At 39.5% G+C, this 18,423-nt stretch overlaps 1 protein-coding gene across 5 annotated transcripts in view; it reads right to left on the reverse strand.

The window, feature by feature from the left end:
- Nucleotides 1–18,423, reverse strand: part of LOC102278457 (cyclic AMP-dependent transcription factor ATF-7) — a 98,956-nt gene that overhangs the window by 33,181 nt on the left and 47,352 nt on the right. For all 5 annotated transcript variants that reach the window (XR_011464244.1, XM_005902112.2, XM_070370869.1 and 2 more), the window contains one exon: nucleotides 889–985. Coding sequence is in view for 4 of the 5 variants with exons in the window: in XM_005902112.2 (XP_005902174.1) it covers nucleotides 889–985 (97 nt within the window). In the remaining variant the exon portion in view is untranslated. The remainder of the gene's footprint in view (nucleotides 1–888; nucleotides 986–18,423) is intronic.

Below are 18,423 nucleotides of genomic sequence, written 5' to 3' on the forward strand. Positions count from 1 at the left end.
AATCCACTCCAGTATTCTTGCCTGGAAAATTCCATGGACAGAGGAGTCTGGCGGGCTACAGTCCATGCGGTTGCAGAGTCAGACATGACTGAACACATGCACACTTAGAGAAATTGTGCCTTACCTGAATTATTAACTGATACTATACAATAATCATCATTAAATTCTCCACTGGTTAAACATGGAGGTAAGCTTGCTTAACTCAGGCTAAATCAGAACCCCTTGTGGTAACAAAAGAAAGAGCCCACTTTGTCTGCCTGTCTAGCTGAAAACAGCATGAGAGAACTGCTGCAGTGTTTGAGAGGAGTTGCTAAGAATGCTCCCTTGAGAATGGCACAGGCAAGCAAAACAGTATCTAGAGCAACCGGTGAGAGGTTCCAGTCGCCCAACTGCCCTAGAAAAGCCCACTGTTTGCCCTCAGTGGTCATAAGGGAAGTTGAATTTACGAACCGACAACCTGCCTGCTTGGGGGGAAACTGACACCCAGTGGAAGAGAAGCAGCCAGGCCAGGCCAACTTCCTTGCTCTCTTTTGTTCACCCCTTTGCTGTGGGTAGGGAAAAATGTCAAAGGCATCTTTTGTCTGCAAATCTTCCAAACTCTTAATAAAAAGGTGGCAAGGAGGGAATAGACTGAAAACAGCTAAGACAAAAACCTCAACACACCCACCTCAAAAACCGCAGAACCCAATCTTGTATTAAAAACTGAGAGAGTGGAGGGCACAATAGAAACTTGGGAGCTTTTAGTGTTCCTTTCTCCTGATTAAATGCAGATCACATAAGGGCTCTTAATGGGAGAAGGGGAGTACAGCTCCCGGTACATCTGGTCCCTGGTATTAATCTTAACTGTCTGGTGATATCAAGGCACGTGGCTTCTGGGGCAGCAAATACCTGCGATGATGACTGAGTCAGTTCGGGCTGGGCCAAATTTCAATGTCATCTCATGCTTGTGTTTATGAACTGCCAGGTGGTCCTCGTTTGTAAATCTCTGAAACGAAACAGAAACAGAGATGTGAAAAAAAAAGAAGTGACTCAGTCCCCTTTTAAAAATGTCCTACCAAACATCCTACAGTAAGGTTGGTCCCTGGAAAGAGGGACTGGAGAGGGAATGGGAAGGAAGAAAAAAATGGAAATGATGGAAAAGGAGAGGAGATGGATTCAAAAAGAGAAAATAGGAAAGGAGAAAATGAAGCACTAGAAATCTGGAGGAGAGGGGAAGGGGAAGACCGTAGCACCAACTGCTCTGTACTACCAGGTCCAAATGAGAGAAATGGACAGATTGTTGGCGAAGTGGGATCCAGGCAGGAGGTTCCAAATGAAAAAAACATTAAGGCTAGCTCGTAGCAAGCAAGGGAAAAATAATGTTTAATAATGATAATAAAGAAAGGAGAAGGGAAAGGCTGGGTACTGGTTGGTCATCACGAAAATATAGGAAATTCAGAATGAAGCTCTCCATGGTAGGGCTGAACTGGACTATTTATGAGGGGCCTAACAGAGAGATAAATTATGCAGGATTAGGAGAACCATTTAACTTCCTGGCCCCTACAGTGCTGCAGCAGGCGCCTGCCCAGCTATTTGGCTGAGGGTTTTAATGAGCCAGGATGGAGCTGTAGAGGACAGAGGCCCATTGGCCAGAAGTAATGGCACACACCAGCCCCATCGGCCAAATGCTGTCTCCCTTCATCGGGCAGCCCGCCTGGGCTCCATCAGCCATAAAGGGGGCCAGTGCAATGCTGTTGACTACATAATGGTAGAATAAAAATGCAAGCAAAAAAAAAAAAATTTTTTTTTTAGGGTAGGGGGAAGCCTGTAGGCAGGATGAGGAAAGAGAAAAAGGAGATGGTATGGAAATTTTATTTATTTAGGGGTTTGGTGAAAGGACAATGAAAATGTGAGGCTAGGTCTGCCTCAGTTTATGACTAAGTGAGACAGGGTTATTGGACAGTAATTTATGCTCCCCCCCTTTCTTTAGAAGGGGGTGATGAATAGAACAGATGAACAGCAGTAATTCAAAAGAATGATACCCTCAAAATTCCCTTTGAGGCTGCCTGGCCATGTTCCTTCATTAAAACATGCCTGCAACGCAGTAACAGCTTGGATGCCGCAGTTTTCCACAGCTCTTTCACTAGCCAGGCTCTGAAACATGGTTCTATTCGTCTTTTTGTTTCTAAAAATAATGATTGGTTAGTCCTCTTTTTTCACTCTCATTAGATAGATACACATTTCCCACCAAAACTCGTCCTTTGGCTCTCTATCCACAGCTCTTCTTGACTTCAAACCAGTCAGGAGTTGGCTCCATCCTAGCACCTATCTAGGCAAGAAAGCAAAACTGAACTTTTAAAATTTCTTTATTTTACCTAAAAGTAGCTTTCCCCACATTTTCTCTAAGCTCTATCATAACTGAAGCTTAAGACCTAAAATCCTTCCAGGCTAGGCCTACAAGCCTGAAGGGTAAAGGGAATTTTCAATTAAACATATTAAGAATCAAGAAGTAAAAGAATCAAAAGAAGACTGCCTTCGTTGTTTCCAGTGGATCCTGGACAAAACTGAATAGAGTGTGTGCATATTTAGCCAAGAACTTTAGTTTTCTCCATTGTTGGCTAACTTTAGGCAACGTAGACATTGATTATTATCATAGGCATCAACTTTTTCAGTCACAGATTTTTCCCTAAGGAAAGGATGGAGAGAGTGGGAAAGGGGGGGAATAGTCTTTTAACCATGGGTATGACATTTCTAGGTTAAACAAATCAGTGCAGAGGGTTTGGGATTGCTGGGTATTTGGTAAAAGGAAATGAGCAGAACTAGTCTACGAAAGAGGAAAAACAATCACTTTACAGGGACAGGAAGGGTAGCGGATTAGGGTATATGTTTTCAAAATGTACTGGTGATGTTATGACAATCTTTTTTCAAAAATACATTTATAGGTACTTCAAGGAAATTTTCTGTAGGTAGTTTAAAAAATGTGGCACAATGTTCTAGAATACACAAGGATGACTTTCAAGCAAAAAGTCCTTTTCTACTATCAGAAGTCTAGCTTGGAGAAAGATTTTAAATCTCCAGGCTTTGCTCTAGTTAGGATCATTTAGTATTTTAAAAGGCAACTCCCCTTCTTGTTACAACTTTTCTGCATAGTTGTGATCTGTTTGTTCTCTAGTTCTTGTTCCTCTCTGCTACACAACCCCACTCCCTTCACATCACCCTATTCCCCTTTCAGTGGTTTATTTTTCCAAACCAATAGCTGGTGTCTGAAGAGAACTGAACATGACTAAAGGGATCTCCCACCCATCAGCATCTCATAGGGTTTTGAAAACTGTGATCATAGGAAAAAAATTACATTTGCATTTTCACTAAACTCTGAAATTTAGCATTCCTAATTCATCAAAGAAATTGCACATATTCTCATATTACATTACAGTTGTTATAAGTATCTCAGAATAGCCTTTCTACTCATCACTATTTCAAAATTATGATAGTCACCAGACCTACCACTAGAACCTACAGACAGTATTATGTGTAAAAAAGCACATGTATTATCAAATATTTTAAAAATATTTTGATAACTGTATATAAAAATAATCACTTTGTAATCCTATGTCTTTTATTTTACTGATTTAAAAATATTATTCTGAGGAGGGGTTCATAGGCTTCATCAAACTGCCACTGTGGGTTACGACACTACAAAAACTAAGAATCCTTCTGAACTAAATCATAGTATGCTTCAGAGGAGGAGCGAAAATGGCAGGAGGAGGAGCTTAAGAAGCAGGGCACTGGCATGGTTTGTCTCCAGTCACCTCTCCCTGCCACAATAAGAAAGAGAATAAAAGTTTACTAAAGTTTTTTTTTTTTAGTGAGAGAGTGTCGAGGTTTTTTAAATTTCCAGTTGTGTTGGTGTTTGTTGCTGCACACGGGCTTTCTCTAGTTGCGGAGGGTAGGGGCTACTCTCTAGCTGTGGAGCACAGGCCTCAGGCACACGCGTGTCAGTAGTTGTGGCCCAGGGGTTCGTTAGAGATATGGCTTGAGGGTCCCAGAGCACCAGCTCAGCAGCTGTCATGCGGGGGCTTAGTTGCTCCATGACATGTGGCATTTTCCCGGACCAGGGATTGAACCCATGTTCCCGGCATTGGCAGGTATATTCCTGTTTGCTGCACCACCAGGGAAGTCCTAAACTTTTTTTTTTTTTTAATCAAAGCGAATGTCAATTTGGCTATTATTTTCATTGTTCCTTATATTCTCTCTTGTTATATTTAAGAGTTAACTCAAGAATTCTCTGTGAAGTGTTAGTCACTCAGTTGTGCCTGGCTCTTTGCGACCCCATAGACTGAAGCCCACCAGGCTTCTCTGTCCATGGGATTTTCCAGGCAAGAATACTGGAGTGGGTAGCCATTTCCTTCTCCAGAGGGTCTTCCTGATCCAAGGATTGAACCCGGGTCTCCTGCACTGCACGCAGATTCTCTGACTGAGCTATGAGGGAAGCTTCTAGGTGAATCTTGAACAACATGCTTAGGAAACCATACCTTTAAAAGCAATTTCTCAATTAAAAAGTCTAAAATTATTAAGTGATAAAAATTTGACCTTATTAAAAATAGATTATTCTATTGAATTAAATAAAATGGGTAGAGACGCTTCTTAAAAAGATCTCCTTTTTGAATTATTGCCCATTTAAAAATCCAGCTCTCTCATTTGTTAATACAGTTAGTGAGTCTTCCTTTGTTCTTTGCTCTTACCTATTCCTAAGGTTTTGGCAAAGAGCCACTCAACTTAGGGGAATATTCACTCTGGTTGTAGAGTAAAAAATGATACTTTTCAATAAATGTATAGATATTAACCATTCCAAGACAACTGAGGGTTGATATTATTCAAAATTGGACTGAAGAATTTAAGTTATACTGGATCACAAAGGCAGTTTATATGCCTTGGGAGAAGATGTAAATAGTAACACAATAAAGTTAAAGAGTTGAGAGTCTTATTTGCCCAAATAAATGAATCAGGACAGCTTCTTGGCATAAATGGGAGAGGGAAAGTATTATGTGCTAATTTGCACCATAGCTAGAGCCCAAGATGACTTAGATTCGCCCTATCCAATGCACTTGAAACGTGGCTGGGCCAAACTGAGGTGTGCTGTCCTGCACTGTGCACACAAGGCTTCCCAGGTGGCGCAGCGGGTGAGGAGTCTGCCTGCGATGCAGGAGACATCGGAGACATGGGTTCCATCCCTGGGTCAGTGGGTGAGGAGTCTGCCTGCAATGCAGGAGACATGGGTTCCATCCCTGGGTCAGGAAGGTCTTGGAAGAGACATGGAAACCCACTCCAGTATTCTTGCCTTTAGAATTCCATGGACAGAGGGAGCCTGGCGGGCTACGGTCCATAGGGTCGCAAAGAGCTGGACACGACTAAAGAGACTTAGCACCCACTCACGCACGTACTAAGTCAAAACACAGACTGGATTTTGAAGACTTAGTATGAAAAATGAAAGAGAGAACATAAAATATCTCAATTTTATTTTGATTCTATGTTGAAATGATATTTTGAATATATTTGCTTAAATAAAATATATTAAAATTAATGTCACTTGTTTATTTTTACTTTTTAATGTGGCTACTAGGAAATTCAATGCTACTTATGTAGCTTGCATTTTGTGACTTGCAATATATTTCTTTTGGAGAGCTCTGATCTAGATAACATGCCTGAAGATCCAATGGGAATTTTAATCATATGCCACACTTGATTTTTTTGTTTTTTTCCTCCAAATTAACTTTTTTGGCCTTACCGCACAGCTTGTGGGATTTTAGTTCCCCTACCAGGGATGGAACCCACGTCCCCTGCAGTGGAAGCACGGAGCCCTAACCACTGGACTGCTAGTGAAGTCCCCAAACCTGATTCTTTCCCCTCAAACACTTTCTCTAAATACAGTTTACACTCTATGGTAGTGGTTCTCAATTAGGGGCAACTCTGCCCCCCAGGGGACACTTGGCAATGTAACATTTGCTTATTACAACCTAGGGAATGCTACTGAACTATAGAGGGCAGAGGCCTGGGAGATGCACTGGACAGCTCTCCAAAATAAAAACAAAATTATCTGACCCCAAATGTCATTTGTGTCTCTGCTGAGAAATTCTGCTTCAAGATAACAGGGAAAAGAAAAAACAAACAAACAAAAAGGCTGTTTTTTAGTTTCCTTTGCCGAACTGCCAACACATGTTTTTGGATATGAAACTTGGAAGGAGAAAAACACAGGCAGAAAACTCGCAACCTCATTTCAGAAAATGGCTGATGTACTGCCAATCTGCAAATACTTAGGAGAGGGAAATTAGGAAGATGAGACAGAAGGCACTGTAATTGGGAGAAGAACAGACTAAATGCAGTTGTCATGCACTGCCTTGTTAGTAGCAAAGAGGTAACACCAAAAAAGCAAATCGGCTATTTCCTTTTTGGCTATTTTGGATTTTCACTCCTCAACAGAGGGAAAAAAAATATCAAGAAAGGAAATTTTTTTAGTTTAAAAAGCATAAAATAGACTACAGGACTATGAGGAAGTCAATCGGAAAAGTGATATTAGTATCAGAATGGGCACAGAAGGTACAGTTTTGGTAAAAAATACTTTCCATTTCTAGGAGGTTTCATTCTCACCCAGTCTCCTGTAATAAGAAACTGGACTCCCACCTGCTAGCAAATGGACTAAATAAACAGAACGAAGTAAAAAGTTAGGAATGGCCTGAAGAATAAGCACAGTGGGAACTGGAAATCAGGAATTACATGTCAGTGAATGAAGCCTTAAGTTTTTAAAAAGTTGATGTATAATGTATATAAACTGCAAAAATCTCAAGTGTAGAGCTCAATGAATTTTTATATAAGTATGAAAAGAAATAAAGTGAAAGCGTTAGTTGCTCAGCTGTGCCTGACTCTTTGGGATCCCATGGACTGTACTGTGTCAGGCTCCTCTGTCCATGGAATTCTCCAGGCAAGAATACTACAGTGGGTTGCCATTCCCTTCTCCAGGGGATCTTCCCGACCCAGGGATTGAACCCAGGTTTCCCACATTGCAGGCAGATTCTTTACTGTCTGAGCCACAGGGAAGCCTACGCTGGTGTAATCACAACCCAGGTCAAGATATAAAACATTTCAGGCACCCCAGAAGGAACTCTCATACCCCACTTTTCTTAAGCTTTTAAATTAAATAGTCATATAAATAGTTATATAAAACTTAGTACCTGGCACACAGCATATATTCAGTTAGCTCTCCCCTCTTTCCCTTTTTAAATCTTAAGGTAGACAGGTATATTTAAAAATTAGTTTTTCTTTGTAGAGTAATTCTAAATGAGTCAATGCAGAGAGAGTTTTTTCCCTAATCCCGTTAAGACAAGTTTCCCAGACACTTGTTGAAACAGCACCGCTAAACAGAATTGAAGAGAAGGCTCAGGGCAAATGAGAGCTTAGCCCAAACTAAAGATAAATTTTTGTCTATTGACTTTGAGCCAGGCGTAAGCATATGGGCATTAGAAATGTAGTAGTTTTAAGCTAAGTCCTTGGTAAATTTTTGTGACCAATGAAATTTCTGTGCAATATGCGCTCCACCCTTAGCCAAATTCATTCCTGAAATGTTGTTTTTGGCCACCACAGCTCCAGTTTCCATGTGGATTTGCCTCACATTTTAAAATGCTCTTATATCCTGACCTATGATTAATTCACGTCCCTTTCCTTGTTTTAGAAGAGTAGACTGGGGGAAGGAGACAAATCAGAACTCTTTAGTTACTAGGAAATGAGTCCTGGATGCCTAAACTATCAGGGAACTGAGTTTCTACTTACGATAGTCTGAAAAATCACTTACGCTGAAACCTAACTATACTCTTCTCCAAAGTTTGTGGGTTTGGCAGCACTTCATGAACAAAATAGCTTTCTTTTATTATAATATCTACACTCAAGCATATCCTGATGAAAGAAAATAGTTTGAAAAAGCAGGAGAAAACTGATAACTATAGGTAGAAAGCTCTAGAATATAGTGATATTGGTGCTGAGCAGGGTGGAAGGAATAGCTGACCTTTTCAAAAACACTATTTAATCACTTCAACTGATCACGTATTCTGAAAGAACAAACTGGGAGATCTCCAACAGTCTTACGCTTCTCACCCTCACTGGAGAACTTCTATTCCCAATGCAAGATATCATTTAGGTTTGGGAAAGTGGGGAAAGGGAGAAGGGAAGGGACTAAACACACACACCTCAATCCAACATAACTTTCATTTGTACCTTAGTTAATCTTAGGTTCCTGCTTTCTACTTCAAGATGCTGCTGTTTATGAAATGAGTCACACATCCTGCTTTGAATGCTTCATGGCTCTTGAATGAATCATTTCAAAGCACAGGATTGTTCAACAAATAAATACAACCACAGCAGCAGCAGCAGCTCCTAGGCTGCATGTGTGAGCAAGGTAATTTATAGAGGAAAAATAAGAACAGGAAACTTCTTCCCAAAATATTCTAAGAGAAAAATGTTGTCAGGGGAATGAAGGATATAAACTGAAAGGAGGGGGAAAAAATCCACCAAACTGTACCTAAAGAAAATCCTTCTGTCTGTGGACTGAGACATTTTCTGCTTGGAAAAGGCTGTTTGAGTATCTTAAAGAGAAGATTTTGGCAGATGACTAAATTAGTCCATTGAAAAAAGAAAGAATTTTTAGAGGAGAGATATTATTTGATAGTTGGCCTGGCAGAGAAGCCATCTGATAGAATACAAGCCCCTCAAGTGCAAGAATCCTCATTCGTTTATGGAAGTACCACGAGCACTTTGAACAGTACCTGCGCACAGTGGATGCTTAATAAACATTTGTTGAATAGATGCCAACTAGCATATCACATTAAGGGCGACAAAGCACCCCCAACTTAGAAAACTCTTATTCATGTGTACAATGGTGCGAGCATTTTCATTATCAATATTCAAAAGGGGAGTTGATATTATTATAAATATTAGATCTTTCCTATAGGACTAAAGGCTGGGCCCAGTGAGGACCAAGAATACCCTAATGGGAGGAGCTTAGAATAAGAAACAAATAGAATTTCAAAAATTAAGACAACATGAAAAGGTCAAAACAACAGCAAAAGGGATTTAAATCACTGAGAAGAATTTCTCGACTCTGAGGGTGAGGGGGCTGCAATTGTTCCCAAAGGAGATTTTAAAGGAACGTAAAATGTATTCGTTTTCTGGGCCTCTTTTATTTTTATAACTATTTTCTCCTGTTCTTCCCTTAGTGCTTTCTATCCAGGTGAGTCTCTCCTGATCTGCAAAATGCACTTGTTTTCAATTTTGTGCCTACACACAATCCCTCTACTCTCAGACATGCCTTCCTCTCTGGCCTCAGTTTATCTAAATACTATAACCTTCCAAGGCTCAGCTGAAACCCAACTGCTTTTTGAAAGTTTCTCTAATGATTCTAACCTTCAGTAGTCTAACTTCCCTGAACTTGTATGGCACTTTGAACAATCTGCTCCATATAATTTAGAATTCTAGTCTACATGGTCTCACTGTTTTTATCCTTTAAAGTGGACTATAAACTACCAGACAGTTAAAAGTGTATCCTACACTTACTTTTTTTTTGGTCGTGCCAAGTGGCTTTCAGAATCTCAGTTCCCCAACCAGGGACTGAACCAGGCCCCAGCAGTGATGGTGCTGAATTCTGACCACTGGACCACCAGGGAATTCCCCATACTTATTCTTTACTCTCCCAACCAACCCCATCTTGGGGCTTAACTTGGCAGAGAGCACACAATGGGTACTCAATAAATTCCTTTTCCAGTGATTCAGTTAAGTCGCTCAGTCGTGTCCGACTCTTTGTGACCCCATGAATTGCAGCACGCCAGGCCTCCCTGTCCATCACCAACTCCCAGAGTTCACTCAGACTCACGTCCATTGAGTCGGTGATGCCATCCAGCCATTTCATCTTCTCTCGTCCCCTTCTCCTCCTGCCCCCAATCCCTCCCAGCATCAGAGTCTTTTCCAATGAGTCAACTCTTCGCATGAGGTGGCCAAAGTATTGGAGTTTCAGCTTCAACATCAGTCCTTCCAGTGAACACCCAGGACTGATCTCCTTTAGGATGGACTGGCTGGATCTCCTTGCAGTCCAAGGGACTCTCAAGAGTCTTCTCTAACACCACAGTTCAAAAGCATCAATTCTTTGGCGCTCAGCTTTCTTCACAGTCCAATTCTCACATCTATACATGACCACTGGAAAAACCATACCCTTGACTAGACGAACCTTTGTTGACAAAATAATGTCTCTGCTTTTTAATATGCTGTCTAGGTTGGTCCTAACTTTCCTTCCAAGGAGTAAGTGTCTTAATTTCATGGCTGCAATCACCATCTACAGTGATTTTGGAGCCCAGGAAAATAAAGTCTGACACTGTTTCCCCATCTATTTCCCATGAAGTGATGGACCATTTGCCATGATCTTTGTTTTCTGAATGTTGAGCTTTAAGCCAACTTTTTCACTCTCCTCTTTCACTTTCATCAAGAGGCTTTTTACTTCCTCTTCACTTTCTGCCATAAGGGTGGTGTCATCTGCATATCTGAGGTTATTGATATTTCTCCCGGCAATCTTGATTCCAGCTTGTGCTTCTTCCAGCCCAGCGTTTCTCATGATGTACTCTGTATATAAGTTAAATAAGCACGGTGACAATATACAGCCTTGACGTACTCCTTTTCCTATTTGGAACCAGTCTGTTGTTCCATGTCCGGTTCTAACTGTTGCTTCCTGACCTGCATATAGATTTCTCAAGAGGCAGGTCAGGTGGTCTGGTATTCCCATCTCGTTCAGAATTTTCCACAGTTTATTGTGATCCACACAGTGATTAGGTCAAGTTTTATATAGTGGTATAATTGTTGAAAAGCTTTTATCACCTTTAGATTCTAAGACCTTTAACAGGTACACTTTCAGAATGATCTGCTCCCTTTCCATCTCCATTTCCAAAGTATATTTCACTAAGCAAATAAATGAGAATCAATGTATCCCCCTATCTTGTTAGACACCAGGTTCCCTTTATTATAGAAAGGCACTTTGGACACTTTCAATAACTGCAGTTATATTGTTGTTGTATGAAAGGGCATTCAAGCCATGGCTTGCGGATCAATTTACTGTCTTTGGGTATCTGATTCCATCACTGAATTTTGGTTGATGTAGCTGCAAAGTCATGTCCAACTCTTTGTGACCCTATGGACTGTAGCCCACCAGGCTCCTCTGTTCATGGGATTTTCCAAGCAAAAATACTGGAGTGTGTTGCCATTTCCTTCTCCAGGGGATTTCACCACCGAGGGATTGAACCTGGGTCTCCTGCATTGCAAGCAGATTCTTTATCAACTGAGCCACCTGGGAAGGCCTCACTGAACTTTACTACCAACCAAAATGCTCTGTGCAGAAAAATATCAATTCATCAACATCAACCTTTTCCTTCTTCACTCCCCAAACCACCAGTGGTAGTTTTAACCACATCCTTTTAAGCATTTTCTTTTAGGATCCCAATTACTTGAATTTTATTGGGCAGAATATCAGCAACACACACAGAAGTCAAGCCATGTCAAGAACTGGATTCCTCCCTTTACAATGTTTGCCCTGGAGTATCTGACAAGAGGAAAAGGTACATTACAATCAAACTGACAAACCAGCTGGCATTTGGAAAAAGAATATTCAAACCTATTGTCAACACTGAATTGCTAGATCTTCACTGTTAGGATCTGGGATTAACACTAACGCATTATTCATAACATACAGACGAATGATGCAAAGTTTTAAATGCTAAGCCACACCTGATCACTCATTTTTATTTTTGTTCCTGTTCCCTCCTCCTGTTTGTGACAAATGTGAAAAATCATGAGCCCCATGGGTAGTGTTTTTTGCCAAGTAAGTTACAGGTGCCTAATAAATCACAGCAGAAAGGAAAAGAGCTCCAAAGGTCATACAGGCCAACTCCAACCAGGGACTGGGCAGTGTAGAAAAGGGAATGGCAATATAATTTCTTGTGAGTTTTATAACTGAATAAAAATAGTATTTTATTTTTACTTTAATTTATGAATGTTACTTACTATGGGACTGAGAAATATAATCTTACTTCAGGTTTCAATGTACTTAGAAAGTCCTGGTCATCTCAACTTCTAAGGGATTCCGTAGTATCACAGTAAAGCAGGAAGTGTAAATCTTTCCTCCTCCTCTTGTTTTTTTTTTTTAATTGTGATTAAAATACACATGACATAAAATTTACCATATAAGCTGTTTTACCTGTACAGTTCTGTGGTATTAAATACATTCATATTATTGTGCACCCATCACCACCACCCACCCCCCCATAACTCTTACTCTTGTAGAAATGTAACTCTATACCCATTAAAAAGTAACTCCTCATTTTCCCCTCCCCACTCTCTGGCACCCACCTTGATATTTTCTGTCTCTATGATTCTGACTACTCTAAGAACCTCATATGAGTGAAATCATGTGGTATTTGTCTTTTTGTGACTTATTTCACTCAGCACATCCATGTTGTAGCATACTGCAGAATTTCTTTTTAAGGCTGCATGAAAACCCACTGTATGTATATATACCACATTTTGTTTATCCATTTATCAGTAAACGGACAGCTGGGTTGTTTTATATTTTAACTACTGTGAATAATGCTTTGAATACAGTTGAATAAATATCTCTGCTTTTAATTCTTTTGGGTATATACCCAAAGTGGAACTGCTGGATTATATATCAACAAATAGTAATTCTATTTTTAATTTTTTGAGGGAACTATCATACTGTCTTCCTCATTGGCTGTACCATCTTACATTCCCACCAACAGTGCACAAGGGTTCTAATTTCTCCATATCCTTGACAACACTTGCTATTATCTGGGTGGTTTTTTTATGTTGTTGTTCTTGAAGCATCCATTCTAATGGGTGTGAAGTAGTTATCACTGTACTGTTAATTTGCATTTCCCTAGTGATTAGTGATATTGAATATTTTTTCATGTGCTGGTTGGGTATTTGTATATCTTTTTTGGAGAAATGTCTATTCAAGGCTTTTTGCTCATTTAAAAAAATTATTCATTTTTAATTGGGGGATAACTGCTTTACAATGTTGTGGTGGCTTCTGCCATACATCAACATGAGTCAGCCATGGGTATACATATGTCCCCTCCCTCTTGAACCTCCCTCTTCCTCCCATTCCATCCTACACCTCAACGTCGTCATAGAGCACCAGGTTGAGCTCCCTGCGTCATACGGCAAATTTCTGCTATTTTACATATGGAAATGTGTATGTTTCAATGCTGCTCTCTCAATTCATCCCAGCCTCTTCTTCCTCCACTGTGTCCACAAGTCTGTTCTCTCTGTTTGCATTTCCATTGCTGCCCTGCAAACAGGTTCATCAATACCATTTTTCTAGATTCCATATATATGTGTTAATATATGATATTTGTTTTTCTCTTTCTGACTTATTTAACTCTCTATAATGGGCTGTAGGTTCATCCACCTCACTAAGTGACTCAGATGTGTTCTTTTTTATGGCTGAATAATATTCCATTGTATATCTATGTGGAGAAGGCAATGGCACTCCACTCCAGTACTCTTGCCTGGAGAATCCCATGGACAGAGGAGCCTGGTAGGCTGCGGTCCATGGGGTCGCTAGGAGTCGGACACGACTGAGCAACTTTACTTTTACTTTTCACTTTCATGCATTGGAGAAGGAAATGGCAACCCACTCCAGTGTTCTTGCCTGGAGAATCCCAGGGACGGGGGAGCCTGGTGGGCTGCCGTCTATGGGGTTGCACAGAGTCGGACACGACTGAAGTGACTTAGCACCAGTAGCAGCAGCAGTATATCTATGTACCACAATTTCTTTATCCATTTGTCTGTTGATGGACATCTAGGCTGCCTCTCTGTCCTGGCTATTATAAACAGGGCTGCAGTGAACACAGGGGTACATGTGTCTTTTAGAATTATGGTTTTCTCAAAGTATATGCCCAGCAGTGGGATTTCTGGGTCATATGGTAGCTTTATTCCTAGTTTTTAGAGAAATCTCCATACTGTTCTCCATAGTGGCCATATCAATTTACATTTCCACAAACAGTGTACTACCAGGGCTTCCCCTGGTGGCTCAGCATTAAAGAATCTGCCTGCCAATGACAGTGATACAGGTTCAATTTCTGGGTTGGGAAGATCCCTGGAGAAGGAAATGGCAACCCACTCTAGTACACTTGCCTGGGAAATCCCACAGACAGGGAAGCCTGGCAGGCAAAAGTCCATGAGGCTGCAAAAGGTCAGACGCGACTTAGCAGCTAAATAACAACAGTGTAAGAGGGTTCCCTTTTCTCCACATCCTCTCCAGCATTCACCATTGGTAGTTTTTTTTTTTTTTTTTATGATGGCTATTCAGACCAGTATGAGATGATACCTCCTTGTGGTTTTGATTTGCATTTCTCTAATAATAAGAAATATTGAACATTTTCCATGTGTTTATTAGCCACCTGTATATCTTCTTTATAGAAATGTCTGTTTAAGTCTTCTGCCCATCTTTTGATTGTTTGTTTTCCTGCCATTGAGCTGCCTGAGCTGCTTGTGTATTTTGGAGATTAATCCTTTGTCAGTAGCTTCATTTGCAATTATTTTCTCCATACTGAGCGTTGTCTTTTCATCTTGTTTATGGTTTCCTTTGCTGTGCAAAAGCTTTTAAGTTTAATTATATCCCATTTTTGTTTTTAATTTCCATTACTCCAGGAGGCAGGTCATAGAGGATCTTGCTGTGATTTATATCAAAAGAGTGATGTTTTCCTCTATGTTTTCCTCTAACAGTTTTATAGGTTCTGGTTTTATATTTAACTCTTTAACCTATTTTTATTTTATCTTTGTGTATGGTGTTAGGAAGTGTTCTAATTTAATTCTTTTACTTATAGCTGTCCAGTTTTTCCAGCACCATTTACCAAAGAGACTATCTTTTCTCCACTGCATATTCTTTCCTCCTTCTCAAAGATAAGGTGCCTATAGGTACATGGGTTTATCTTAGGGCTTTCTATCTTACTCCACTGGTCTATATTTCTGTTTTTGTGCCAGTACCATACTGTCTTGATGACTGTAGCTTTGTAGTATAGTCTGAAGTCAGGAAAGTTGATTCCTCCAACTTCGTTCTTCTTTCTCAAGATTGCTTTGGCTATTCAGGGTCTTTGTGTTTCCATATGAATTGTGAAATTTTTTGTTTTATTTCTGTGAAAAGTACCATTGGCAATTAGATATAAAGTGAAAAGTGAAAGTGTTAGCCACTCAAGTTGTGTCTGACTCTTTGCGACTCCATGGTCTGTCCATGGAATTCTCCAGGCAAGAACTTGATAGGCATTGCATCAAATCTGTAGATTGCTTTGGGTAGTATATAGTAATTTTCACAATGTTGATTCTTCTAATCCAGGAACATGGTCTATCTCTCCATCTGTTCATGTTATCTTTGATTTCTTTCATTAGTGTCTTATAGTTTTCTGCTCTTTTGTCTCCTTGCTGCTGCTGCTGCTGCTGCTAAGTTGCTTCAGTCGTGTCTGACTCTGTGCGACCCCATAGATGGCAGTCCACCAGGCTCCTCCATCCCTGGGATTCTCCAGGCAAGAACACTGGAGTGGGTTGCCATTTCCTTCTCCAATGCATGAAAGTGAAAAGTGAAAGTGAAGTTGCTCAGTCGTGTCCGACTCTAGCGACCCCATGGACTGCAGCCTACCAGGCTCCTCCGTCCATGGGATTTTCTAGGCAAAAGTACTGGAGTGGGGTGCCATTAGGTAGGCTTATTCCTAGTTATTCTTTTTATTGTAATGGTGAATGGGACTGATTCCTTAATTTCTCTTTCTGATTTTTCATTGTTAGTATATAGAAATACAAGGGATTTCTGTGTATTGACTTTGTATCCTGTGACTTTTCTAAATCACTGATTAGCTATAGTAGTTTTCTGATCATACCTATAGGGTTTTCTACAGATAGTATCATGTTGTCTGTAAGTAGTGAGAGTTTTACTTCTTTTTCAGCCTCAATTCCTTTTATTTCTTTTTCTTCTCTGACTGCCATGGCTAGGACTTCCATAATTATGTTGAATAACAGTGGCAAGAGTGTTGCCCATTTTTTAATTGGTTGCTTTGTTGTTGCTGAGTTTTATTTTTTATATTTTTAATTTTTATTTTCTTTTTTGGCCACACTGTGTCTTTACTGTCGTATGAGGGCTCTCTCTAGCTGCACTGAGCATGAGTTACTTTCTGGTTGTGGTGCGTGGGCCTCTCACTGCGGTGGCTTCTCTTGTTGTCAAACGCAGGCCCTAGAGTGCCTAGGCTTCAGTAGGTGCAGCTCACAGTCTCTACAGCACAGGGTTAGCAGTTGCGTACACAGGCTTAGTTGCTGCACAGCATGCAGGATCTTTCCAGACCAGGGACTGAACTGGTATCCCTTGCGCTGGCAGGTGGATTCTCAACCACTGGACACCACTAAGGAAGACCTGTTGTTGAGTTTTAGAAGTTTTCTATACATTCTGGGTATTAATCCGTTATCTATGATTTGCAAACATTTTCTTCCATTGTGTAGGTTGCCTTTTTACTGTGGATACTGTCTTTAAATGTATAAAAAAATTTTACTTAAATAAAATCCAATCTATTTTTTTCTTACTTGTTCCATTGGTGTTATATCCAAGAAATCACCTGCCAAATCCAGTATCATGAAGCGTTTGTCCTATTTTTCTTTTAAAAGTTTTCTACACAGTCATTACATATTTTTACTGCACTGAAACTTTTATTAACATATAATATCCTTCTTTATCTTTTGTAACTTTTTTTAACTTTCACTTTGATCTAAAATCTATTTATTCTTATATCAGTATAGTCATCACTGTGCTCTTTCAGTCACTACTTGCATGGAGTATCTTTTTTTCATCTATTCATTTTCAATCTGTTTGTGTCTTTGGGTCTCAAGTGAGTTTCATATAGACAGCATATAGTTGGATCATGTGGGCTTCTTTTGTTTTTATTAAAGTACAGTTATTTACAATATTTTGTTAGTTTCAGGTGTACAGGGAAGTGATTCAGTTATATTTTTCCAGATTATTTTAAATGATAGGTTATTACAAGATATTAAATAGTTTCCTGCAATATACAGTAAATCTTGTGGCTTATCTGTTTCATTTACAGTAGTGTTTATCTGTTGAGCCCATACTCCTAATTCATGCCCTTACTTACTTTCCCCTTTGGTAACCATAAGTTTGTTTTCTATGTCTGAGTCTGTTACTGTTTTGTAAAAGATTCATTTGTATTATTTTTTAGATTTCACATATAAATGATATCATGTTGTCTCTCTGTCTTATTTATTTCATTTGGCATGATATTTTCTAGCTCCATCCATGATGCTGCAAATGGCAATATTTCATTCTTTTTTGGATCATGTGTTTTTAGCCATCCTGCCAATCTCTGTCTTCTGAGTGAAGAGTTTAACCCATCTATACTTGAAGTAATTCCTGATAAGGAGGAACTTACTTCTGTCTATGTGTCTTCAACATGCCTTATAGTTTTTTACCCCTCATTTCCTACATTACTATCTTCTTTTGTTGATTTTTTGTAGTGAAAAGTCTAAATTTCTTTCTCATTTCCTTTTGTGTATATTCTACAACTACTTTCTTTGTGGTTACCATGGGGATTACATTCAACATGCTGAAGTTTTAATACTCAAATCTGAATTTATACCAGCTTAACATCAATAATAAGCAAGAACTCTGCTCCTTTACAGTTCTCTGATGATCTCTTTCCATTGCTTATGTCACACAATTAAAATTTTATACACTGCAAACTCCCAAAACATAAATAATTCTTATAAATGCATGAATCTCTTAAATTACATGGAAAACAAGATTTGAAGTGACAAACCAAAGTTACAATAATACTATCTTTCACAATAGAAATGTTTTTCTTTAAATGAATTACTGTCTTAAATCATACAGAAAACAAGTGCAATTCCAAGTCATTCATTCTTGTAGTAATATTAACTTTATAATTGCCCATGTATTTACTTTTCTAGAGATTCTTACTAGTATTTCTCCAAATGGTATTGAGTTACTGTCTTGTACACTTTCATTTCACTTTTCAGGACTCCCAAGCATTTCTTTCAGGTCGGGTCTAGCAGTCACAAACTCCCTCAGCTTTTACCTCTCTGGGAATGTCTTAATTTCTCTCTCATTTTTGAAGGGCAATTTTGCTGGATATAGGATTCTTGGTTGACAGTTTCTTTCTTTTAGAACTTTGCATACATTTGGTCAACTGTCTTCTGGCCTCCAAAATTTCTGATCAGAAGTCTGCTTGTAATCTTATTGATGATTCCTTGTATGTGATGGTTCACTTCTCTTTTGGTGCTCTTATGATTCTTTGACTTTGAAAATCTGCTTATAATGTGTTTTGATGT

This window comes from Bos mutus, chromosome 5 (assembly GCF_027580195.1).
Source record: "Bos mutus isolate GX-2022 chromosome 5, NWIPB_WYAK_1.1, whole genome shotgun sequence".
NCBI lineage: Eukaryota > Metazoa > Chordata > Mammalia > Artiodactyla > Bovidae > Bos > Bos mutus.